The sequence below is a fragment of the Myotis myotis genome, unplaced genomic scaffold (assembly GCF_014108235.1).
Source record: "Myotis myotis isolate mMyoMyo1 unplaced genomic scaffold, mMyoMyo1.p scaffold_m19_p_6, whole genome shotgun sequence".
NCBI lineage: Eukaryota > Metazoa > Chordata > Mammalia > Chiroptera > Vespertilionidae > Myotis > Myotis myotis.
In genome coordinates, this window is record NW_023416368.1 from 35,807,321 (window position 1) to 35,834,612 (window position 27,292).

Genomic DNA, 27,292 nt, shown 5'->3' on the forward strand with positions numbered 1-27,292 from the left:
CCTTATCTGTGAAGCTCTTTATCTGACCTTCAATTCTGAATGATAGCTTTGCTGGATAAAGTAATCTTGGTTGTAGGTTCTTGGTATTCATCACTTTGAATATTTCTTGCCACTCCCTTCTGGCCTGCAAAGTTTCTGTTGAGAAATCAGCTGACAGTCGTATGGGTATTCCCTTGTAGGTAACTGAGTTTCTTTCTCTTGCTGTTTTTAAGATTCTCTCTTTATCTTTTGCTCTTGGCATTTTAATTATGATGTGTCTTGGTGTGGTCCTCTTTGGATTCCTTTTGTTTGGGGTTCTCCGCGCTTCTTGGACCTGTAAGTCCATTTCTTTCACCAGGTAGGGGAAGTTTTCTGTCATTATTTCTTCAAATAGGTTTTCAATATCTTGCTCTCTCTCATCTTCTGGCACCCCTATAATTCTGATGTTGGTACGCTTGAAGCTGTCCCAGAGGCTCCTTACACTATGCTCGCATTTTTGGATTCTTTTTTCATTTTGCTTTTCCGGTTGGGTGTTTTTTGCTTCCTCACATTTCAAATCATTGACTTGATTCTTGCGCTCCTCTGGTCTGCTGTCGGGAGTCTGTATAATATTCGTTATTTCAGTCCGTGTATGCTTAATTTCTAGTTGGTTCCCCAATATAAGATCGAGGGTCTTATTAGTTTTCTTGTAGATCTCATTAAGTTTATCGGCGGCTTCTAAACAGTTCTTGAGAGACCTTAAAAGTGTGGTTCTGAACTCTATATCTTCCATTGACAATTTTGTCCTGTTTCTTTGTCTCCACATTTTGTTATGCTTCCTTGGTGCACCCCCTAGTGGTCTTTGTTCGCAGTCTTATAGTTAAATCTTGATTGTTGTAGCTAATTCCAGGGAGGGTTTGACCTCCAGGCCGAGTGGCTATGAGAATCAGCTGTGTCAGCAGTGAGAAAACTTCTGTCCTCTAGGGAGGTGCTAATCTAGCCTTTGCCTGAGGCTATCCGGCAAATGCCTGTGTGCAGGGCTTGGGCGGGGCGGGTCGAACAGGATCAACAGTGTGGGCCGGAGAGAGCAGTTATGGCGGCTCTCAGTCCTGTCCCCAGGGGCTCTGCCTCTCTGAGTCGCAGCACCCACTGCAAAGCTCAGAGAGAAAGCTGCACTCGCTCTGACCGAAGCCAGACAGTCCCGCTTCTCCCGTTTGAGTCTGGGTCCCTAAAGACTCGCCTGTATCTGGAGCTCAGAGTCTGCGACTCCCTCCCGATTGAAAACGCCAACCGCGCCCTCTGCCGCCAGCCCGCTCCGCACACTCCGCACCTCAGAATTTGACTTCAGCACTGCGCCTCCTCTGAGTGTCCGTATGCGTTTCTCTTTCCTCCTAGTTGTAGGACTTCCACTCAGCCAGCGTTCCTGTGGTTCTGGGTGATGTCCCTTCCGTTTTTTGGTTTCACTTTTGAAGTAGTTGTTCAAAGCAGCAAACTCCGGCGTTAACCTATGCCGCCATCTTGGTTCTCCCCTTGTTTTTCTCTTCTGGAGAGATGGCTCTGGTTCTGGTGGGTCATAGAGATGGGGCACGAACAGAGTGTGTGCAAAGGGCTGGCCGGTCAGGAAGTGGTTTGATGGAGAGAGGCTTGTGAGCGAGGGTGGATGAGCCTGACTGCTGGAGGTCCCAGGAAAGGCAAATGGCAAGGCCATCTCCAGTGTTAGGGCTTGGGGGCTGGGACAGGCGCGAGGAGGACAGTGAGGAGCTTCCTTTGAGGGAATGTCGCATATGCAACCACCCTTGTTTCTGAGTCCTGAGGAGAGTTAAGTTCTGGGTCTGGCGCTCAGTGACAGGTCTGGCTGGAAGCTTAGACAGACGTGGGAGTGGCCAATGAAGAGATAAATGGTGCTTAACCTCAAGGCGCATGTCAGTGGAGGTGAGGAATGTGCAACATTCAAGGTTGAGCCAAAGGAGAGAGACCCACTTAGGAAACTCAAAAAAGGTTGAGGGGAGGCAGGGAGGTCAGGGGGGTCCTGGAGACCAGGAGCACAGGCACTCACTGCCCAAGGGGTGGCCTGCCTGCTGCAGAGGCCCTGGCCATCCGGCTGGTCAGGAGGAACTCACTGGGGGCTGTGTGCTGTGGGTGGAGGCACTCTTTGGGGTTGGGGCAGTAGCTGGGGCGAGAGTCCTAAGCATGGCTTATGGGGGAAAATCTGAAGATGCCGTGAGAAAAGGGACAGCTAGAGCAAGGGCCTGGGCGAGAGGGACGCCCTGGTGGGAAGACAAGTGGGCCTTCTGAGGAGGAGGGGGAGCAAGGGAGGGGGTCAATGCTGAGGTCATTCAGGACAGAGCTTGAGCCATCCACCCCTGTGCACGGTGGCTGTCAAGATCAGAGAAGTCACAGAGGAGCAGATCTGGGTGGAGTCTGCGAGGTGGGGCGGGACAGGAGTGAGGGACTATGGCACTATGGAGTGATGGCTTGAGGCTCAGAGGATGCCATCTTTTTATGAAGCTGTTTGTCCAACTCCACAGGCGGGAACTCTTAAAATTATTGATCGGAAGAAGCACATATTTAAACTTGCTCAGGGAGAATATGTTGCACCTGAGAAGATTGAGAACATCTATACCCGGAGTGAGCCTGTGGCACAAACCTATGTCCATGGGGACAGCTTACAGGTGAGTCCCCTGTGCTCCAGCCCTCCCACAGGTGCTGGGCCTGCTGAAAAAATCTAGAGTTAGCTCAGAATGATTTCCTAAGTATTTGGTATTTGATTAAGCAGTAAATGTTAATTTTTAATCAGACACCGTATTCACCTACTTATTAGATTATGAAAGAAAATTCCTTGTTAAAGAAGAAATCTTAATTATTTAGGGTTTGATAAATTGCAATTAGGCGATAAGTTGCTTGAAGTTATAGTAATGGACACTCCCACTACTTTTAACTTCATGTGTGTGTGTTTTTAAAAATTTGTTTTTCAATTATAGTTGACATACAATATTATATTAGTTTCAGGTGTACAACCCAGTGATTTGATATTTGCATAACTTGCAACATGCTTACCCCAGTAAGCCTAGTACCCATCTGTCACCATACATAGTTATTACAATAGTGACTATATTCCCTGTGCTGTACCCACTACTTTTTTTGTTGTTGTCGTTAATCCTTACCCGAGGATATTTTTCTTTTTAAATATATTTTTATTGATTTCAGAGAGGAAGGGAGAGGGAGAGAGAGAATCATTGATCAGCTGCCTCCTGCACACCCCCTACTAGAAATCGAGCCCACAACCCAGGCATGTGCCCTTGATCGGAATTGAACCTGGGACCCTTCAGTCCAGAGGCCGACGCTCTGTCCACTGAGCCAAATCGGCTAAGGCCGAGGATATTTTTTTCTATTGATTTTTTTTAGAGAGAGTGGAAGGCAGAGGGAGAGACAGAGTGAGAGAAACATTGCTGTGAGAGAGACACTCCCACACACGCCCCGGATTGGGGCTGGGGATTGAGCCCGCAACCCAGATATGTGCCCTTGAGAGGAATTGAACCCGAGACCCTTCAACATCAATTAGATTTAAAGTCAGAAAGGGAGCTCCAGTGGCGCAATCGGTTAGCGCGCGCGGTACTTATAAAGTCAGAAAGATCGCTACGAATACAGCCTGCATTAATTGGATTGCTATAATTAAATATTATGAAATTATTTTTAATCATTTAATGAACCATGTTAATAAAATAAAAGACCATATTAATGTTAAAATGTCAGGAAATCCTGAGAAACATATTTTGGTTCATCGAGTTATTTGTTTACCATCCTGAAGATGTACTCATTTGAGTTTAGCATGAGAATTAAAGGTACATGTAGGTCTAACTTTATTGATGCTTAATCTCCTTAGGTTTATTCTTTATTAATTTTTTTACAAAGTTAGGTAAATATCAGAAAATAAATAGTCAATGTGTGATATATTGGTGGAAATGTTTCATAACATAGCCATCTACTTATTTTTAGAAAAGGGTAGAGTCTGAGCATACCAAGAGATTATTTTTACTGCTGGACTACAGATAACCACTTTAAAAACTTTTTTCATTAATATAATATTGTATGTCAACTATACTTTAATAAATGTTTAAAGATAATAATATAAGGGCTTTTGTGATGATAAAAAGCTTTTGTCAATTTTGGTGATTGTTTTATTTTGGTGATTGGTATATCTTGTACTAGTATCTTTAATTTTGTATCTATTTCAGAAACGTTTTAATGTTTTTAGAAAAAAAATCAAAATAAATATGGTGACTAGGGAAAAAAGTGCTTTCATCATGACTTGTTTTTCTTTGGTGGGATTGCAGGCCTTTTTGGTGGGCATTGTTGTGCCTGACCCTGAAGTCATGCCCTCCTGGGCACAGAAGAGAGGAATTGAAGGGACATACTCAGAGCTCTGTGTAAATAAGGTCTGTATAGTGTGGCTGTTTCCTAAAAGGTTGCTGGACCTTTTTGGATACTGCATTATGAGAGAACAGGAAAATAGCAGACAGGCGAAATTCGAACATGTAGGGAAATTTCTAACTTTATACATGGTGGGCATTCTAAACCAGACTCACATTTCTTCTTAGAAAGTTTGATAAAACTATTGAATTTTTGAGCTAGAAGACATCACAGGAAGTTTGTCCAGGCCTCTTGTTTTGCAGCTTGCAGGAGAGTCCACAGAGGATTGCGGCTTGCCCACAGCCACACAGCTGGTTAACAGCAGTGTCAGATGTGAGCTTAGGCCTTCTGCCTACTGGCCATGCTCTCTCCAAGTGTGAGGTGGATTTTGTATCTACTGGGCTTAGAGAGACAGTCATGGAATTGACAAAGTAACACAGTTCTTCATGCTTAGAGCATTAGCCACTCACACCTTAAGAATCTTCATGGTACATGGAGGGACCTCTGGAAGAGGATCTCTGTGCTGTCTCAGCCTCAGCCCCTCCAGTCACATGGTCCATTTCTCAGCAGCAACCACAGGCCCTATCGATTCCACTAGGCCCTGGGCTCTTCCGGGGGTTAGGGGGCCCCGGGACTCACCAGGCTGACCAGAGGGCCACTTAAAAACATCATGCGGGGGCGAGGCGCGGCAAAAAACAACAACAAAAAACATCATGTTGACTTGGGGTGCTGAGCACACAATACAATATACAGATGGTGTATTATGGAATTGTATACCTGAAACCTATATAATTTTATTAACCAATGTTACCCCAATAAATTCAATTAGAAAAAAATCAAGTGGTCCCTTAGCCTGTCACTCCTTTGGGCATGCCTGGTACTTCTTTGCCAGATGAGAGGTGGTGTTGGCATGCTGCCAGGGAGTGTCAGCTCCAGTTGGAGGTGTGGGAGGGAGTGTTGGTATGAAATGTGTTTTTGATATTGTAATTTTACCTATATGATTCAATTCAGGAGCTGAAGAAAGCCATTTTGGAAGATATGGTGAGGTTAGGAAAAGAAAGTGGACTCCATTCTTTTGAACAGGTAACTGGAACCTTCCCCATACTTGTTTCAGCCCTTCACACAGTGATGAAAATTAAACTAGCCCACAGTGACCCTGACCTGGATTCCCCACCCTCTATGCTGTGGCCTGCAGGCAGGCTTAGCACCAACAGACCCCTGAAGGCCTGTTCTACCCTGACCACAGCAGCCTGCGTCCAAACTAAAATAGGTCATATATCGAGTGAGACTGCTCGTTGTCCTTGTAATCACAAATGTTCATAAAGCTGAAATATTACCCTGGCCTTCACCACCGGATCATGTGTACATGATCTGTCTCCAAGATGCCTGCAACTGCCCAGACCAGATCCCTGTGTTATTTTTACTTTTATGGGGACACTCTTCTTGACTATCGCAGGCAAGCTTTCTTGCTAGGACATCGGAAAAATTGTGCTCCTTGGGCCAATGATCCATTAGCCCAGCATGCCCTCTACAAAGAGGAAGAGACAAAGAATATATTAGGAGAGGACACAGTAGTCCTCTAAGACCTTCTGTCTTTGCTAGGTTGGGGTTCTTACTGTAACTGAGTTCATAAGCATACTTTGTCCTACTTACATATACCGTTTATACATCCTCTTTAATCAAAAATCCAAAAAGAAAAATTTATTAAGCAGAAAGATACTAATATACTGATTTTTAATGTTTCCTAGTATGTAATTAACATAATTGTTTTTCATAAAACTGTTTCTCCAATAGGGTACACCTGGAACCTACATAATTTTACTAACCAATGTCTCCCCAGTAAATTCACTTTTAAAAAATCAAGTGGTCCCTTAGCTTGTCACTCTTTTGGGCATGCCCAGTACTTACTTGCCACATAAGAGGTGGTGATTGGCATGCTCCCAGGCAGCGTCAGGACTAGCCCAGTGTGGTATTAGGGATCTGCAAGGCTTATGAGAATTTCAAATTTTACATGCTCATTTTGATGATAACATAAAAACATTTTTAAAACCAGTCTTAAATATGAAACTCTTGGAGCAATTGCTTGCAATTAAAAAACATTTCCACAGTTTAAGACTAATTTTTTTTAAGTTTCAAACTAAGGGGTCTGAGAATCATTTATTTTGTTTGTTTTGTTTTTTTTAAATAGATCTTTACATTAACCTAGCTTGAGAAACATTACATTACTCTCATCTGACAGCATGTTTTAGGGCAAATAAGTCGTGGATGAATAAATCTTCATAAAATTATAAAAATAAAAATTATAGAATCTGAGATACTCAGCAAGTTATATTTATCTTTCTGAATGAAAGGTCAGTCTGGCATAATAATTATTTAAATTTCTAAATGTGGTAGAACTGACTTTATTGCCCTTCCATAAGGAAGCTGTTGACCAGATTGAGCAGGGGCCACAGACTGGTGGTCGGAGGCCTGTCTGGTCTGGGCTTATGTGCTGGCCTCAAGGGCTGGCTCTGAGGGCACTGGGGACGCAGGAGGCCTGGGACAGGATTACTCAACTGATTAGTTCCTGTGACTCCTAAGGCCTTGCACGCCCCCTTCTGGGTTTGGGATATATGACCTACCCCAGGGCATGTGGGGAATCATAACATCTAGAATCCTCTTCCTGGAAGACTACCAACTCTTAAGCTTATGTTAAAAAGGTACCTTTGGCTATGTTTCCAGTGTTAACCATTGTGCAAGTTAGAGCTTTCACTGAAAGGAGACATGTTTTTGACTTTCCATAAGCCTTAAGCAGAGTTACTGCTCTACTAATCTGCCTTCACCATGGTAACGTCAAATACAGAGAAGTCATGTGGCACCTGAGAGGCCTGAGTTTTATTGCCAACTCTGTCACCTCTTTGTTGGTCTGTGACATCCTCCCCACCACAGCCAGTGTGTGCCCTCAGCTGACCACAGGAGAGCAAACACCAGGCCTCATGCCAGCGGAGAGTCCGCTGCTGCTACAGAGTGCAACAGAAATTGAGTTAACCCATAATCCATCGTCAGCCTGTTCTGTCCCCTTTCCCGCAAATATGAGTGATCAATTAAGGCTTAACACTAATTTTTGAAGAAATATACATACACACAGATAGGTATCCAAGTCCAAGGCTTAAATCATTCAATAAAAACTTTAAGAGTTCAGAATTACTGGGCAGGATTGATATGAATTAAACTTTGAATTAGATAAAATATTAATGTAAATTAATTTCCAGAAACCGACAGTTCCTGGAACTAAGCCAACCATTAATTTATGGAGATCTTTGGAAGATATATTTTAATGAGTAGGCAGGAAGCCTTTAAAATAACAATAATTTTTTAATGTAGGTACTTGGGGAAGTATTTGAGCATACTTAACTCTTGTTTAACCGTTTTTCTTGACTTTTATGTGCTTTATTTGCATAGGCAATACAAAGTAAACTTCAACACTTAATAGTTTTTTCAAATTCTGACTGGGAAGCCCTCATTAAAAATATTTTATTGTATTTCCTGTCATTGAAATGAATACTTACCTAATGAAAGCGCCTTTAAATTAGAAATGAATTTAGCATTTTCCTATTTAATTTAAATATTTTTTTCTACTCTATTCTCTGTCCTAAATCATTCACTCTGTGTTTATTATCTATAAGCAATATTGTATAGTAAACGTATTTCATTATAAATTATGAAAAGTTCTGTGCTTTAATAAGTTGGCATAAATTGACACTTTTAAGATATTTTATTCCAATACAATATTTAAATTTACAGTACTTTTTTTTTTAACCCTCAACCAAGGATATTCTTTCCATTGCTTTTTTAGAGAGAGAAGGGAGGGATGAAGGGGGAAGGAGAGAAAAAGAGAGAGAGAGAGAGAGAGAGAGAGAAAGAAAGAAAGATAGATCAATGTGAGAGACACATTGATTGGTTGCCTCCCTCATGCACCCCAACCAGAACCAGAGATCAAACCTGCAACACAGATATGTGCCTTTGACCGGGAATCAAACCTGCGACCTTTAGGTGCGTGGGCTGACACTCTAACCACTGAACATCACTGGCCAGGACATATATTGAGTTTTTTATCTGAAAAATCAGTGAATGTAAGGGAGAGTTTTCTCAGCAAAGAATTCTTTGCCATCTCAAAATACCTGCCAGCCAGGGCACTAAACTGTTAGCATCAGAGATTTTGAAAATTATCGGTGTCATATTGAATTTTTGCAACTATTTGCATACACTGATTTTTTTCCTTTTTTTGTAGTAAAATACACATAAAAAATTTATCATCTTAACTGTTTTTACACTTGTAATATTGTACAAACATCACCACTATCCATCTCAATAATTCTTTTTATCTTGTAAAACTAAAACTCTGTAGTGTCATTAAGCAATAACTCCCAATTCCACCCCCTCCCAGCTCCTGGCAACCACCATTTTACTTTCTGTTTCTATGACTTTGACTACTCTAAGTACTTCATATATTTGCATTTGTCTTTTTGCCACTTGCTTATTTCACTTAGCATAATGTCCTCAAGGTTCATCTGTGTTGTAACATATGTCAGAATTTCCTTCCTTTTTACAGTGAATAATGTTCCACATTTTGCTTATCCATTCATCCACTGATGGACATTTGGATTGCTCCGACATTTTAGCTATTGTGAATAATGCTGCTGTGAACATGGCCATATAATTGTCTTTTGGAAACCTGCTTTCAATTCCACTTTTGGGGAATACCCAAAAGTGGAATTACTAGGGTCATATGGTAATTCTATTTTTAAAAATTTGAGGAACTGCCATACTGGCTTCTATAGTCGCTGCGCCATTTTACATTCCCACTAACAATGCACAAGGGGTTCCAATTTCTCTGTCTCTTCACCTACACTTTTTATTCTCTGTTTTTTTGATGATGGCCATCCTAATGGGTATGAGATGGTATATACATTGATTTTTGAAGTAACATTTCCTAATTGTGCCCATTGATTTTATTAACAGTTCTCACAGGACAGTAGCACCTGAAGCAATGATCTCTCTCTTGTTTTCCTGCCTTTGTAACCCACATTCCAGTTCCTTTCTTCAGTCACTCCTCCCTGTCTCAAGTCTAGGCTGCAGTTCTGTCCTTCATACTAATACTTATAAGGCCAATGTCCAAAGACCGCTTGGTGTCTCAGAAGCATTTCAAACTTTACATGAATACTTGATCTTCCCACCTCCGAAGAATCTTTCTGCTCCTCCAGTTTTTCTGCCCAAGCAGAAACCTAGAACCATGATCATCTCTTCTTTACCACTTACCCAAACCAATTCTAAGACCTGTCCTTTCTACCCCTGAAATCTATTTCTGTCTCCATAGCAAACTCATGGCCCAAATCACCAGCAATCTTGCCTCTTGGCTGATCTTCCAACTTCCACTTTTACCTCACTTCAATCCAGTAACAGATTAATCAATCTAAAGAGCCACTCTGGTTCTGTCTCTCGCTGTTTAGCTTTAAAAAATTATTTAGAGTATTATTTCCAAATTCCCTACCTTGGCATATTAGTCCTTTATAATTCGGTCTACCTCTCCAGCCCTGTCTCGCTCTTCTTCATTTGTACTACTAGTATGTGCTTCAGCCTACACTTGCAATGTCCCAAATGTGCTCTGGCACATGCTCCTGCTGCCTGGAGCACCCTCCTTCTACTCAGACCAGATGGCAGCAACCACTCCCCTTCCCCTTGTTTTCTTCATCTGGCTAAAGCCTATTTATCCTTCAGAGTTCAACTTGGCATCTCTTTTCAATGAATCGGCTCAAGCCTGGGTTAGGTGCTCTATCAGAAATACATTCAGCTCTAACAGAAAACCCACAGTGTCTTAAACACATAGGATGCATTTCTGTGTTTTTTCTCACATAAGAAGGCCAAAGATAGGCCATCCAAGGTAGGTACAGGTCCTCAAAGACCTAGGCTCTGCCTGTCTTCCTACTCTCCACTCTTAGTGTGTTGGCTGTCACCTATGGTCACAACGTAGCTGCCTCAGCTGTGGGCATGGTTCATATTCAGGGAAGGAAAAAAGGAGATCGACTAATGACTGCCCAGTGTGTCTGCTCTACTGGGTGTGACTGCACTCCCTGAGGGCAGGGGCACCCATGATTCCTCTTCGTGTCCTCAATGCCTGACACAGAGTAAGGAGGAGTAAGAAGGAAAAGAAGGCAGCTTTTAGGCATGTCAAATAGGCTGACATGTTATTAACATAGTTTTGAGTTTTAAAAAGGCGTAGTGTATTTTTATTGAGAGCTATTCCCATGTGCCTGTTTACTTTTGTCATGTATGCTATAAATGCTGTGTTATATTCCTGATAAATATGCGTTCTGCCTTTGGTTTATAGGTAAAAGCCATTCACATCCATTCTGACATGTTCTCAGTTCAAAATGGCTTGCTGACACCAACACTAAAGGCTAAGAGACCTGAGCTGAGAGAGTACTTCAAAACACAAATACAAGCGCTCTACTCAACCTCCATGTGAAGTTCAAGGCAAGTTCTGCTCAGTACAATGGACTGTGTAGCAATATTATAATTATTCATGAAAGTAATGAGTCAGAATGACGCAGCTGAAAATGAATAAGCACGTGACTACGACTGAGCCTTTTCCTGTCCCAAGATGTCTTTAACAATATTTTCTCTATCATCACTGAGTACACTTTATTTTTATTAAAATGATATTGTAGCAAGCTGCTAAAAATATTGCAAATGGCAATGTAAAAATCAAGACTTTTCTCAAGAACGATGTACCACTAAAAGAAATATATTCTCAATGTTCATAGCACTCCTATTAAACATAAAGAAAAAAAATAACTGATATATTGTACTTAATTACTTGTGGACTAGAAACCAGATACAGCAAATATCCAGGCAATGTGGACTACCTCATTCAATAACCGATTGTCAAAATCATAATTAAATCAGATTTAAAAATTAAAACTAGGTGTGCAGAATCATATTAAAGTGAAATGTCATAACTCACATTCTACATAACTAGATTCTTCAAACATGACAATCCTTGTTGATGTGAAAAAAAATGTTTTCTCTCTAATTTTTATGTTTATTCATAAAAAATGCAAATTCAGATATTCTTAAAACTAATGTTATATTTATATAACATGTCACAAAAATCTTTCAAAACATTTTCTCATTTATAAGCTCATTAAAATATTCAGAAACAACCTAGAAAAAATGTAATGTATAACTACTTCAAGAATAGTATGTGTACATTTTTGGACTTCTTACCACATTAATTCTAAAAGCTGTCTGTTGACTCTACAATGAATGGACCTGTGGAGAAGATGTGGGAAGAGAAACCCAGAATTATTTCTCAGGGTGGGCAGCAATTAATCTAACTATGTTCCTTGCTGGGTTCTTCCAGTCTTCCATGTTCAATATGTCCATGTTTGGCCTGGGAAACCCCAAATGGCTAAAATTCTGAACAATTTCACTTTCTTTCAGTAAGACTATGAAGGCATGATGTCAGGAGAAAGGAATGTTATTTCCAAGTAAAGTAATTTTTCCACAACATAATTTTGAATAACCTCTTCAAAATATCCCATGGAAAACTTTTCAGTCCATCATAGATAAACGTCTGCTTGGGGCATAATTCCATTCATAAAACCTGAAATGCTTCTAAGCTTAACCACAAAAACCTCCTCTCTTGCATTATGTATTTAGACACTTCTTGCACCTGGGTGTCAACAATTTCACATAATTAAAGCCCAGCATGAGCAGCAATTAAGGTCCAAGCTACAGACAGAGCATCTGCACAGGGAAATGTCCCTAGGAAAGTGTTTTATTTTTTATGCTTTATTTTATTTTGTTTATTTTAGAGAGAGGGAAAGGGGGGGGAGAGAGAGAGAGAGAGAGAGAGAGAGAGAGAGAGAGAAGAGAGAGATTTGTTGTTCTACTTATTTATGCATTCATTGGTTCATTCTTATATGTGCCCTGACCAGGGATTGAACCCACAACCTTGGAATAATGGGGTGACGCTCTAACCAGCTGAGTAACCCGGCCAGGGTGAAAGTGTTTTCTTTAGAGACAGAACTCTGAAAGCAGAGATGGGGGCAGTGTTCACAATCCAGAAGCCCCTTTCCCCTGGAACAAATCCATACTGTAAGTTACAAGCTGCATAATCACACAGGCCTTCTGGATGAGTGTGCACCAGTGATTACACACTTCCAGTTCAGTCTTGGAGAAGTGGACCACAGCTTCATTGGATGTATTTATCCAATTTTTATATGCATTCCTTTGGCATATTGTCTTTGCATACCCACTACTTTAAGTATACAAATTTGACTTTTTGTAAATGAGCTAGTTCTATGCACATTAATTTTTAAAGGCATTTCTAAATAAATACTAGAAAATGCCCAAGGCCACATCTACATAGCATTGTTGTTGGGTTTTTTTGCACTTAATATATACTTGACTAATTAAAAGGGAAAATCATTGCCTGAACTGAATATTCATACTATTTTAAAGACAAATAGCTTCACATCTTGAAAAAATTGAAGCAGTTTCCCATTGTCCTTCCATTTAACATAACTGCATAGTTGGCTTTGTTTCCAAAAAGAATTTTGACAATGTCATATAACCAAGTTATTTCAAACTTATTTTGATTCTATTTATACTTCATAATAGCTAGATATGATTGAATATAGACTACTTAAGATTTCTTCTTTTTCTCATTTTGAAGATCTTATGTTTCTACCAGCCTTCCTGATCTGTGTGAAATCACCACACTTGGGCCAATAAATAAGTTACTGCAGATGTGCTGAGAAAAGTGAACAATGGACCCTAAATATATTGCATGTAAAGGGTGTCCCAAAATTCACGCAAGAAGTAATTTTAATAGAAAACACAGGTTTATAATTAAAAATTGTAAATTTTTTATTGATTCATAAAGTATACAGTATAGGGTTATGTATGGAGTAGCATATCGGGTAAATGGCCTCCGAGAGCTTCTCGAAATGTCCAGTTCTTGACAATGGTGCCGAATTGATGTCCCTGGACTCTCAGCAACACTCTCACAAACTGCTTCGATGTTTTGTGTTGAACGACTTGTTGAAGGACAGCCAGAGTGTTTAAGATCACTAATTGATCCAGTCTCCCTAAATTTTTTAATTAATCTCTTCACAGTTGATGAAGTTAAATCACTATTCTAACCATATTTTGCACGAAAATTGTGAACTGTAGCTGCCAAACCTTCATTATTTTTAAACTATTGCTCAACAATGAAAACGCATTGTTCTTTCATGTAGCGCTCCATTTTTAATAACCCTGAACTGTCAGCTGTCACGCTATCTTTTTTTTCCGTTGGCAACACTTTACGGCACAAATGGCGTAAAATTCAAATTTTGCGTGAATTTTGGGACACCCTATACCAGTGGTCGGCAAACTGCGGCTCGCGAGCCACATGCGGCTCTTTGGCCCCTTGAGTGTGGCCACAAAGTTTTAATCGCACTGTACTTGCTTGCCCGCACGTGGTATTTTGTGGAAGAGCCACACTCAAGGGGCCGCATTTTGCCGACCACTGCCCTATACCTTTATCTATTCCTCTATTTAACTCCACTGAACTTTTTAATAAAGAAGAAATGAAACAGTATGTATTAATGAAAAAATTCTTCTTGCTTCAGATTTCCCAACTTTATTTAGAGGAAAAAGGTTTTTATTTCTCTTTAACCAACATAGAGAAAAGCTATGTACTTAAGACATTCACCTTCACAATGGATGTCAGACCAATTTAAGTCTAAAGGTATAACAGAGATCAATTCCTTAAGCATAAACATGTTCTTAAACACTTTTATGTTTCTCATTCAAATGTGTTAGTAATTCACACATTTTACAAACGAATCTTGTGTATATTTTAAAATAGAATATGCACCAATTTTTTTCCTTTTGCCATAAAAGACATCTCTATATTATACTGTGATTTCCCCCCAGGTGAGAGGAAACTCTGACCAGGAGTGGTGTGTAGGCCTAGCTCCAACAGTTAGGAACTCACAAACTCAGGAGTCCAAGGAATGAATGAATATATATAATGCCTCCCTCACATGAGCAAGTCAACCTTTCATTCCTAATTTAGGTAAAACGGCAAGCATGAGAAAAAACAGAACTTTCCATTGCTATTTTTATAGTCGGGTGATGTTTTAGCAACTTGAAGTTGGCACTTAACTTGACTGTATTACCCATTGGAGAACCAGTAATCTTAATTTTCTGCAGTAAAGAAAATGAATTATTCTTTATTTTCCAAATGTATAAAGCACAAATGTGATCTAGTTATTTAGAATACAAAATGCTACAAAATGAATGTAAAGAATGGGAAAATGTATTTTTGCATGAAAACAGACTACTTACAAACTTGCTTAATTATCTCAGGAAAAAATGAGTAATCATATATCAAATTGATAAATTATATGTTGAGCTAAGTTGCTGCATTTTCTTGCCTGTTTTTATTTTAAAGGAGCATATACATGAAAGAACAAAATGATCCTGGTAGTCTGAATTTTCTCTCAAGTATGCTGCACAGTCCTTTCTGTGAATCTACAATCAACTGCAGTAAGAATGGGATTAGCCTCCAAGTGAGGACAAAGTCCCAAATGGGAAGCTTCAGTTAGACTATATGCATGGTTGTCACCCAGAGGCAATAGATAAACACCTGGCATACAAGCATTTCTAAACCTGGTCCCAAACTGAAAAGGTTTTCATGAGGTGACAGTTGCTTTTAAACATTCATTTGACTGGTTATTTTAATTTTCCTTGTTAAGTCATTGCAACAAATGCATGAGGGGGAAAACGGATATTTTTTGAAGAATTGCTTATTCTACTTTCAATTTTTAAAAAGGAGATTAAAATATTACTTTTTAAATATGCATAAAAGTATCTTAACTATAGTTATATTTTAGTTGCTTTGTTATAATAGCATGCATAACAAATATAAAATGCATTTATGAAAACTTTTGTAAAAAATAAAGATTTTTTTGTTTCTCAAAGTTGCTTATAATTATTATTTTATGTATTCATATCATATAATCCCATGATGTTAGTATATTTGGTCATCATCAATCGTAGTACTTATGGTAAACATAGTATCAAGCCATGTCACTAGTCTGCATACTCCACATCCTTTGTAAGGGTCCCCAAACTTCAAAGCCTTATGGTCCCCCAAGAGGCTCTCATTTGCTTTGTACATTTGCTGCTACCAAATATGTCCTGGATTTAAATCACTTTTATACTTTTAAAGAATATGGCACAAAAAAGGAACAAAGAACTGTATTCAAAGTTTCCATCATGATGGCCCATAAACAGTATTTCCATAATGTCTTTAACCCACATACTAGATAACAGGCACACTTTCTTAAAATGGTATGTTCTGCCATTCTAAATTATGCAGATTCTGCCTTCTCAAAATTTCCTAAGCCTCCACTCCTCTTTATTCCCACAGCTTTTAGTGTAATTGGCTCCACTCTCATCTGTTGTCTGGAATATTACAGTGCTTTCTTAATTAGTCTTCGTTTCCATCCCAGCTTCCTCAAATTTTGCCATCCATATTTCAGTCACAGTGACCTTTCTAAATTGAAAATCTGGTCATGCCACTCTCTTGCTTAATATTCCTTCAATGACTTCCCACAGTTTTCAGAATAAAGTTCAGACTCCCTGGTTCAGCACACAAGGCCCCAAACCTCTTCTCGTGCCCTTCCCCCACGGGGCCTTGGCTGCAATCATGGCAACTACTTTTTGTATGTAGTGTCCTAAAAGCATCATGTTTTTCTGTGCCGCCTATGGTCCCCTTTTTGTAGAATGCCCTTTCCTTTAATCCCTCTTAACTCCTACCATTTATCTCTTAAAACTCAGCTCAAGTACTCTTTTCTCTTGGAAGCTTGCCGCATGGCTGACTGGTTGATTGCCCCTCTGCCCACTCCCACTCAGACTGTGAGTTGCTTGAGTTTGTAGCAGAAAGTCTAGGCCAGGGATGGCAAACCTTTTGAGCTCAGCGTGTCAGCATTTTGAAAAACCCTAACTTAACTCTGGTGCCGTGTCACATATAGAAATTTTTTGATATTTGCAACCATAGTAAAACACATATTTTTGATATTTATTTTATATATTTAAATGCCATTCAACAAAGAAAAATCAACCAAAAAAATGAGTTCGCGTGTCACAGGTTCACCATCACTGTGTTAGGAGGAACTGGAGCATGACAAGCCAAATGCAAGGAAATCCATGCCACCTATGCTAACCATCTTTCATAACGAGGCTCCCTAGGCTCTGGTTTCTTCAGCTGCATAATGAGGGGCAACTAGATCATCTCTAAGGACCCTTATGGCTCAAGAAATCATACCAAAGGTTATTTCCAGTTTTGAAATCCTATCCATTAATTTCCTTAAATCTTTACTTGATGGCACTTCAGTGAATGAGATTCAGAGTTCCAGGAATATAAGACAGAGTTCTAGGGAAGCAGGCCACCAAAGGGCAGATCAACCTTTGCTTTAAGGTGTTTTCCTCTTTCAATGTTTCTTCCAGTCTAGGGCATCCAGGACCCAGACCTCCCAAAGGTCATGTAAGAAAGGGGGAGAGGGGAGCCTGGAGACTTGGCTTATAACTAGAGAGTGGCTGTCAGCATACTACGGATATCACTAAAGAAAGGATATTGAAATACAATCATCATTTTATACTGCAACAAAACTGTGAGATCTTGATGGAAGGGCCATTTCTAATTCACCTCTATCCCGAGGACCTACCACAGTGCCTAACACAGAGTAAGGTGCTGAGTAAGTGTTGATTCAGTGACTCAAAGCACTGTATCTAATCAGGTAAGAAAGACTAACCTCTGTTCTTTATGAAGTTAAGTTTTAATGGATTAATTATAAATTGATTGTCATAAATGACTTTCTACCAGCAGATTTGAAAGAAAAAATTCAGAGTGATATAAAAATATAGTGGCTATGTATGTGTTTATAGTCACACAATATTGAAGCATCACAGGAAAGTATAACTTTTGAGTTTCATGTCTACAAATGTCATTTTTAATATTGTGAAATGTCATTTTTTTAAAAAGATGGTTTTTATTTTATTATTTTTTGTTTTTTAATCTTTATTATTGAAAGTATTACAGATGTCCCCTTTTTCCCCCCATTGACCCCTTCTATCCTGTACCTGCACCCCCAGGCCTTCACCACACTATTGTCTGTGTCCATGGGTTATGCTATATGCATATAAATTCTTTGGTTAAAATAAATAAATAAATGCCATAATTAATACATGTTTGTTGTGATTACATCATAAGATCCACATAAATACAAAGAAAATAGGAAAAAAGAATAAAGTGTTCTTATATTTCTTTAAAAAAAGGTGGTTATTATGTGCACAGTATGCTTATCAGATGCAGCCAGATGGTTCAACCTGGGTGTATGGAGAGAGGGAGGTCATTCCTATGTCCCTCCAATTAGGCAGAGCCAAAGAGCTGAGCCCCAGGAACCAGGAGGGGTGTCCTCTGTGGAATTCCCCACCTTAACGCAAGGGGCTAAGGCATCGGTTTTCAACCTGTGGGTTGCGACCCCTTTTGGGGTCTGACGACCCTTTCACAGGGGTCGCCTAAGACCATCAGAAAACACATATATAATTACATATTGTTTTTGTGATTAATCACTATGCTTTAATTATGTTCAATTTGTAACAATGAAAGTACATCCTGCATATCAGATATTTACATTACGATTCATAACAGTAGCAACATTACAGTTATGAAGTAGCAACGAAAATAATTTTATGGTTGGGGGTCACCACAACATGAGGAACTGTATTAAAGGGTCGCGGCATTAGGAAGGTTGAGAACCACTGGGCTAAGGGATCCTGCCTGTCCCTGGAAAGAAACTTCTGGAATCCCAAATTTTCAAATGCTTGGATAAACTCTCAAGTACCATGGCCCCCAGAAGACTGACGCTGATTGTTCAAGAGGACACTCCCTGAGGCTTTCATGTGCTTTCCTTCCCCTCTGCCCCTCCTGCCCTGAGCCAGGCTGACCGCTAGGCTCCCTGTGCTCAGAGACCTAACACTCCTTTGCTGCAGGTGGACAAGGTGAGCAGCGGGGCAGCGGGCCCACAGCTCCGCGCCAACTCCTGGAGAAAGAACAAGTCTTGTCCTGTAAGCATCCTGTTGGTGGCAGGAAGCCAGAGACCTGCGTCAGGGGCCAGAAGCCACGTCTCCCACCCCACCCCCACCCCCACCCCACCGCCACCCGCTCCACTACCTGGGCTCTGTGCTCCCAGGAGGACAGGCGCCCGGCGGCCTTCTCACTCCGCTTCCCAGAAGCCTCAGCGCGCGGCCTTCTCACACACATCTTCCCAGAAGCCTCCGCGCGCGGCCATCTCACACACATCTTCCCAGAAGGCGGGAGCGAGGCGGGGAGCTCCTTTCCTGCGCCGTCCAGCGCTGGGCCGGGTAGTGCGACCTTTTGCTTTTCTACCCCGTACTCCTCGCAGGCTGCTCCGCAGGCTCCTCTGGACGGGACTCCCTCCGGCAGCAGCGCAGTTCCTCAGGAAGGCGACGACAAGGGGCCCCGAGGCCTGCGGGTGGATGGCAATGTGGCCGCTACGGGTCTACACCCGCAAGAAGAGGACCGGCCAGAGGCTCAACCTCACCCCGACGCCAGACCCCGGCCCGCCGGTGATGGCAGAGGCACTCCCAGGTCCGAGCCGACGGCTCGCTGCCCACCGTAAGCTCTGCCAGACGGGCCTGCGTGGGAGCATGGAGGTGCGGGTGGGGGAGGGAGTTGGCAGCTGGGCCTCGCCCCCAGGGACCCCCCGGAGCCAGAAGGCCGGCCTCCAGGCGTTCGCCCTGACACGAGCCGCCCTCCTTCAGGCCTGAAAGGACCCGGCAAAGCTCACGGGCTGCGGAAGATCGCCGAGAACGCGGAGCGCAGTGGGCGGGGTGGTAGCAGCCCTGGGCTGCCCAGGTGCGTAGCCGCGAGGAACAGCCCTGTGCATTCTGGCCTCCTCCTCAAACCTGCAATCCTAATTTTCTAGCAGCCAATAGCCTCTCATTCTCAGAGTCAACAAAGAAAATAAATAAATAGAAACTCTGATTCCGTTCTTCTCAGAACATAGACCCAGAAATTTGACTTTAGAAAATAACTATTTAAAAGAGAAAATTTTGCCAACTCACCTAAAAGCAAGTGAGATAAAACACCCAGAAAGCATTCATGGCATCAGTTGGGTATTGGTGCAGTTCACCAACTCTGTTCCTTGCTTTTCCCTAAGGACGTCCCCCAAAGAGCCTTTCAGAGTCTGAACGGTGTGCCACAGGGAGCAGAGACCTGGAGAACCAAGGCCAGACGGTGCAAACTAATCGTGTTGTTTGTCTGTTAGCTCTCAAGTAGGAGTTGCAGGAGAGAGAAGCCTGCGGGAAAGTAGCACTAGTGAAGAAGAGACTGAAGATGAGAAGATTGCTCCATTGAGCGTATGTATGTTTCTCCTATGACCCGTGGACACACTTAGCGGACAAACCGGCAGTGCCTGCTGTACCTCCAGATGAAAGTATAATATGGTCTTTGTTCAGTAGAGACTACATAGCTTTTTAATGTTTTTATGAACATTGATGCTGTGTCTTCAGACAGAGCCTTGAATTTCTGATTCTGGCAGATTCATAGCCATGCATTTTTGTTTTTTCTTTCCCTTGACAAAAGTTTCAGAATAGTCTGACACTGGCTAATTTTCTGCATGACAGATATAAAACCTTTCTAATGTTTCTTGTGTTTCTAACTCCCTTATGTTTGGTAACATTTTAAAGCCATTTTCATGTTTTCCCATTAACGACTAGAAACGGGATTCGTTACCTTTAGAATGTTACTTTTTGATCTGCATTTAATATGGACTCCGTTCAGTATTTTAAAGATGGGTAGTAGTAGTTTGGAGAGACTCGGATATAAAAAATTATTTGTGACTCATCTGATATCAGCATTAAAGTTGATAGTTATGTTCCAGTATTTTCTCTATAGCATGTTTGTTTGTTTTTTATTGAATGGCATTTTCAGCAAAAAGCATTTTTTAAGGCTTTTCCCTCCAATAATAACTATTAAGTGTTCCTTGTAGATGATTCAAACTATTCAACAAGTGTTTCAAGCAGCTTCTTCTAATTTTTATATATTTCTTCCTATTCTGATTTTGTGCCTTTTTTCATTTTACAAGTTATGTTATTGTAAATTCCTTTAACATTAAATAGTCTTCAAAAAATATGCTTTTTAGCCCTGACCGGTGTGGCTCAGTTGGTTGCGCATTGTCCCATATTCTGAAAGGTTGCCAGTTTGATTCCTGGTAAATGCCTGGGTATCAGGCTAGATCCCAGGTAGGGGGTATGCAGGAGACAGCAGATCAATGTTCTGCTCTCATATCAGTGTTGCTCTCTCTCCCTCTCCCTTCTTCTCTCTCTAAAAAAAAACACAAAACAATAAAAATATTTAAATATATAGATACAATTTTTAGTGTCTTGCATAATGCATTGTCTTACAGATATATTATAATTTGAATAACTGTTTTCCTGTAGTTAGAGGATTAAAATTGTTTCCAAGGTTTTGCTGTTATAGTTATCAGTGGATATCTTACTGTAGAAGGTTTTTTGTGTTCCTCAATTGTTGTCCCAAGAAAAATACTTTCCAATGAGTCAAAGGTTGAATCATGTTTAAATTTTTTAATTCATGTTGGTAAATCAGCACCATCTTACCTGAAACTTAATATATATATACTAGAGGCCCGGTGCACAAAAATTTGTGCACTCGGGGCGGGGGGGTCCCTCAGCCCGGCCTGTGCCCTCTTGCAGTCTGGGACCCCTCGGGGGATGACCACCTGCTGGCTTAGGCCTGCTCCCCGGGGGATTGGGCCTAACCTGGCAATCAGACATCCCTCTGGCAGCCCGGCAGCCCTTGGAGGATGTCCACTTGCCAGTGGGGAGTAGATCTAAGCTGCAGTCAGACATCCTCAGCGCTGCTGAGGAGGCAGGAGAGGCTCCCACCGCCACCGCTGTACTGGCAGCCATCAGCCTGGCTTGTGGCTGAGCAGAGCTCCCCCATGTGGGAGCGCACTGACCACCAGAGGGCAGCTCCTGCATTGAGTGTCTGCCCCCTGGTGGTCAGTGTGTGTCATAGTGACTAGTCAGTCCCAGTCTCTTTCTGCTATTAGGGTCAGTTTGCATATTACCCTTTTACTATATAGGATAGAGGCCTTGTGCACGGGGGCGGGGGGGCTGGTTTGCCCTGAAGGGTGTCCCAGATCAGGGTGGGGGTCCCGCTTGGGTGCCTGGCCAGCCTGGGTGAGGGGCTGATGGCTGTTTTCAGCCTGGCCACACCCTCTTCAGGGTGGGAGTCCCCACTGGGGTACCTGGTCAGTCTGGGTGAGGGGCTGAGGGCCGTTTTCAGGCTGGCCTGCGACTGAAGCTCCCAGCCTCTCCTTTTTTTCTTTTTTTTTTATTCTGGGATTTATTTACCTTCTATAATTGAAACTCTGTTGCCGTGACTGACACTCCCAGCTCTGAGGCCGCGGCTGGCTGAAAGCAGGTATCTGGGGTTTGTTTAGCTTCTATAATTGAAACTGTTGCTTTTTGAACTGTTGCTTTCGGAGCTTATAGCCGAGCCGCGGCAGGCGGAGAACCTTGGCTTCCTCTATCACTGGAGCAAGCAAACCTCCTGCTCGCTTCAGCTGCATGGCTGCCGGCCGCCATCTTTGTTGGCAGTTAATTTGCATATCTCGCTGATTAGCCAATGGGAAGCGTAGCGGAGGTACGGTTAATTACCCTTTTTGTCTTTTATTAGATAGGATGGTGTGTGTGTGTGTGTATTTATTTATTTATTTATATGAAAGCCTAAGTGACCATTTGACCATTTGACCGTTAGCTATGACATGCACTGACCACCAGGAGGCAGACGCTCAAGGCACAGTCATGGAAACATGGAACAAACTGATGAATCTCAGAGGGAATGGGGGAGGGGGGAGGGCAGGAAGAGATTAACCAAAGATCTTATATGCATACTAGAGACCTGGTGCACGGATTCGTGCACCAGTGGGGTCCCTTGGCCGCGCCTGCACGGATCAGGCCAAATTTGATAGATGAAAAGTGGAATATTGTTTCACTTTCCATTTCTTTGAATGCTAGTAAAGGTAAGAATTTTTTCTCATTTCATTGGCCATTTGTGTTTCTTTTTTGTGAAATAGTTGTTCATTATATACTGAAGATAGTTATACTTTTACACACACATATATAACAAATATTTCCATATATTTTTTTTGGTATTTATTTCTGGTATTTTAGACTTAGCTGTCAATTTTTTGATCTATTTTGTTTCATATGTATAAGGAAAAAAGCCTTTCCTACTTAGGGGATCAGAAAGATATTCACCTTTATCTTCTGGTTTCTGGGCTATCCCATAGTAGTTAACTGACAGTAATTTTGTTGAATCTCTAGATATGTCTATAACGTATTTTAATATTTATTTTCAGATTCAATATTAAGTACCAAATTATATCTGTGATCAATAAGCTAAAGGGATCTATTATACATATGAAACTAATATATGAAGTTGATATTAGCTTTTCATTTTCAAAATGACCAAATCAGTGTGATACAATATTATAATATAAAAACTAGAAGCCCGGTGCACAAAAATTTGTGCACTTGGGGGGGATGGGGTGCCCCTCAGACCGGCCTGTGCCCTCTCGCAGTCTGGGACCCCTCGGGAGATAACGACCTGCTGGCTTAGGCCTGCTCCCGGGTGGCAGAGGACAGGCCCAAGCCCTAGGTGCAGCCCCTGGTCGGGCTCAGAGCAGGGCCGATTGGGGAATTGGGGCGCCACCCCCTGTCATGCACAGAGCAGGGCGGATTGGGAGGTTGTGATGCCACCCTCAGTCACACTCAGGGTAGGGCCGATTGGGGGGTTGGGGCACCGCCCCCTGTCACACTCAAGGCAGGGTCGATGGGGAGGTTGCGGTGCCACCCCCTGTCACGCACAGAGCAGGGCCAATCAGGGAGGTTGGGGCTCTGTACCCTGTCACGCACAGAGCAGGGCCCATCAGGGGGTTGGGGAGCTCCCCCCTGTCACTCACAGAGTAGGGCCGATAGGGGAGTTGGGGCACCGCCCCCTGTCACACACAGAGCAGGGCGGATCAGGGGGTTGGGGCGCCGCCCTCTATCACCCACAGAGCAGGGCCAATCAGGGGTTGGGGCGCCGCCACTGTCACACTCAGGGCAGGGCTGATGGGGAGGTTATGGCTCTACTCCGTCACACACAGAGCAGGGCCCGTGGGGGGGGGGGGCGGGGTTGGGGTGCCGCATCCTGTCACACACAGAGCAGGGCCGATCAGGGGGTTTGGGCACTGCCCCCTGTCACGCTGATCCCAGTGCCGGGAGGCCCGCGGCTCTGCTGATCCCGGTGCTGGGAGGCATATTGCCCTTTTGCTATATAGCATAGAGGCCTGGTGCACAGGTGGGGGCCGGCTGGTTTGCCCTGAAGGGTGTCCTGGATCAGGGTGGGGGTCCCCACTGGGGTGCCTGGCCAGCCTGGGTGAGGGGATGATGGCTGTTTGCAGCTGGTCACACACCTTCAGGGTGGGGGTCCCCACTGGGGTGCCTTGCCAGTCTGGGTGAGGGGCTGAGGGCTGTTTTCAGGCTGTCGGGTGACTGAAGCTCCCAACTGCTCCTTTTTTTCTTTTTTCTTTTTTATTCTGGGCCAGCTTTAGCTCTGAGGCTCCAGCTCTTAGGCCTCTGCTGCTGAAAGCAGGTATCTGGTTTGTTTGTGTTCTATAATTGAAACTCTGTATCAACTCCAGCTCTGAGATCCCGGCTCGCTGAAAGCAGGTTTCCGCGGTTTTGTTTAGCTTCTATATTTGTTACAATGTTTCAAACTGCCAGCTCAGAGGCCGGCAAGGCAGGCAGGGAATGTTGGTTTCCTGCGTCACTGAAGCAAGCAAGCCTCATGTTCACTTTCAGCTGCCTGGCTGCCGGCCGCCATCTTGGCTGGCAGTTAATTTGCATATCTCGCTGATTAGCCAATGGGAAGGGTAGCGGTCGTACGCCAATTACCATGTTTCTCTTTTATTAGATAGGATATTCAGTCTCATAATTTGTGTTATCTTTAATTCTTGTTTCACATAGGATTCAGTGACTGATGATCTCCAGATTGACAGAAGTTCATCAACTGGTGAACTAGTATCAGGTAAGACGGTCAGGTGTGAACTCCCTCAGTTTTCTTTCTTATAAGCATATGCATCAATTTATATCTCTGTCGTCTTCCCATTTCAGTGAAAAAGGTGTTTTTCTCCTCGTCTAAGATGATTTTTTCAGCCAGGCCTCTGGCCCTCATCTTATAACAGACCAGTAAATTACAATTGTGATAAGTGCTACAAAAAAGGGATTGAATTTAGTGTAACTAATTGAGTTTTGGTTGGGAGATTAGGGAGGGCTTCCATGAGGGAATAGCAATTTAATTCATATCTAAAGAAGAGTAGAAATTATATATGCAAAGAGATGAATAGAAATTAACTGTGAAAAGAGTTCTATCACAATAATTTACTGGAAAATTCTTTATTCTAGTCCACTCTCACAAGGATGACTTTAAGACCTCTGAGTCTGGGAGATTCTGTGTTAAAATATTTTGCCCATTTTCTTACTAAGATTCCCCCCCCCCCCCCATTATTGAGTTTTCAGAATTCTTTTACTTAGCATTTATTTTTATTGATTTCAGGGAAAAGAAGGGAGAGGGAGAAAGAGATAAAAACATCGTGATGACACAGAATCATTGACTGGATGCCTCCTTCATGTACCCCACTGGGGATCAAGCCCAGAAACTGGGCATGTGCCCTGACCGGGAATCAAACTGTGAGCTACTGGTTCATGGGTTGACCCTCAACCACTGAGCCACACCAGTTGGGCCAGTTCTTTATATTCTGAATTCCATTGCATTTGCAAATCTTTTCTCTTAATTTGTGGCTTATTTTTCATATTAACAGTCTCTTTTGAAGAGAAAATTTTAAATTTGATGAAGTCTAGTTTATCATTGTATTGTTTTAATGACTCATCTTTTTATTGTTATATCAAAGATCAACGAAAGGACTTATATGCAAGCATATAGACCTAACCAATGGACACAGACAACAGGGGGGTGAAGGCATGAGTGGGGGGCATAGGGGGTAACATGGGGATAAGGACACATATGTAACTAGTGGTCGGCAAACTCATTAGTCAACAGAGCCAAATATTAACAGTACTTCTTCAAAATAGACTCGCCCAGGCTGAAAACCGACTTCTGCGCATGGACCACGAAGTTTCAATCACACTGTACGTGCGCGCCCACACATGGTATTTGTGGAAGAGCCACACTCAAGGGGCCAAAGAGCCACATGTGGCTTGCGAGCTGCAGTTTGCTGACCACAGACTTAATCAATAAAAAAATTAAAAAAAAAAATCTAACCCAATATCATGAAGATTTTCTCTTTTTTTTTGTTGGTTTTTTGGGGGTTAAATATTATAGTTTTAGGATTTATATTTAGATCTATGATACATTAATAGTTAATTTTTTATATGATTGAAGATATGAGTGCAAATTTTTTGTTTTTCTTTTACATATGGGTATTCAGTTCTGGCATAATTTTTTTAAAAAGAATATTTTTTTTCCCACTGAATTGCCTTTGTATCTTGGATAAAAATCAGTTGCTCATATATGTGTGAGTCTATTTCTGGGTTCTCTATTCAGTTCCTTTGACTTATTTGTCTACATTTAGGCACATTATTTTCTGAATGGAATTATTAGAATCACCCTTTTTTCTCTTCAGCTAGTTAGTGGGTAACTTATATATAAAACTTAGATTTTTGAGTCAAGAATTATAACTGAACCAAAATAGGGAAAGAATAAGTTATAAAACTTAGAAAAACAATGGAAAAGGGTTATAATGCATTTTCTCTACATCAAAAACAATTATTTTCTAAGATAAAATGGTTTACCAATAGTATATTTTTTCATTTGTATGTAGAAGTAATTTTACTTTCTTAACATACAACTACAAGTACATTTCTACAAATTTGAATTCTTAAGATTTTGAATCTGTTTACTATTTAAACATTTTGTCCTTTTTGGTTGTTTATTCTACAGGACTAAGTTTGCAGCATGATATTTCTAGCTCTCTTCTAAGCTATTCAATCACAGATTCTTCTATAGAATGCAAGAGTTTTGAAGAGAATTTAAGTAGCTTCCCATCACCTGAACTCTTCAGAGGATCAGATTATTTAGGTAAGAAAATAATTTCAATTTTAAGTTGCTCAACTATAGAAATTGTTCCTTTGTCTACAATCGTCCAATGAATAATGATCTTTTTGAGAAAGCATACTTCCCTTCCTCACCAAAACCTCCTTTTCACGCTTTGGCTTTGAAGTTGGCAATGTGACTTGCTTTGGCAATATGATATTAGTGAGTAAAATATACAAACCTTTGAAATATGTTTAAATGGTCGGCTTGTCCTCTTACACGTTTGCCATCAAGAGAAGAATATATCCTAATTAGTTCCAGTGGGACCCCTGAATGACCGGCACAGAGCAGAGTGGCCCAGGCAATCTGCAGAGTGCAGAGGGCTGCCCAATTGATCAGCACACCTGGAATCTAAAGCAGAGCTGCCTGAACCAACCAGTAGACACGGGAATAATAAATAAATGCATCATTGATGTTTCTATCTCTCCCTTTTCCTTCCTCTCTGAAATCAATAAAAATATATTAGAAAAAAAAATAAATGAAACTATACATTCTAAATTGTGGGACCTGTTTACCAATGCCTATTCTCATCCTACCCAACAGCTCATTTCTCTGCTCAGTTTCCAGAATACTAGTACCCAGACTTGAACCTTCCAGACAAGAGAATGGAAGACACTT

The 27,292-nt window shown here is 41.7% G+C and overlaps 2 protein-coding genes across 10 annotated transcripts in view; both read left to right on the top strand.

Moving 5' to 3' along the window:
- Nucleotides 1-15,339, top strand: part of ACSL6 (acyl-CoA synthetase long chain family member 6) — a 58,441-nt gene extending 43,102 nt beyond the window's left edge. For 8 of the 9 annotated variants that reach the window (XM_036314568.1, XM_036314567.1, XM_036314573.1 and 5 more), the window contains 4 exons: nt 2,487-2,630; nt 4,293-4,394; nt 5,380-5,451; nt 10,736-12,262. In XM_036314568.1, coding sequence (XP_036170461.1) covers nt 2,487-2,630; nt 4,293-4,394; nt 5,380-5,451; nt 10,736-10,873 — 456 coding nt within the window. In that variant the 3' untranslated portion in view covers nt 10,874-12,262. Of the gene's footprint in view, nt 1-2,486; nt 2,631-4,292; nt 4,395-5,379; nt 5,452-10,735; nt 12,263-14,854 lie in introns of those variants that run through there. The other variant, XM_036314565.1, reaches the window with a different exon arrangement.
- Nucleotides 15,340-18,798: 3,459 nt separating this feature from the next.
- MEIKIN (meiotic kinetochore factor) overlaps nt 18,799-27,292 on the top strand; it is a 28,948-nt gene continuing 20,454 nt past the window's right edge. Inside the window, exons 1-5 of the mRNA XM_036312605.1 lie at nt 18,799-19,105; nt 19,252-19,345; nt 19,758-19,848; nt 24,529-24,589; nt 26,522-26,659. Of these exons, the coding sequence (XP_036168498.1) occupies nt 18,967-19,105; nt 19,252-19,345; nt 19,758-19,848; nt 24,529-24,589; nt 26,522-26,659 (523 nt within the window). The 5' untranslated portion in view covers nt 18,799-18,966. The remainder of the gene's footprint in view (nt 19,106-19,251; nt 19,346-19,757; nt 19,849-24,528; nt 24,590-26,521; nt 26,660-27,292) is intronic.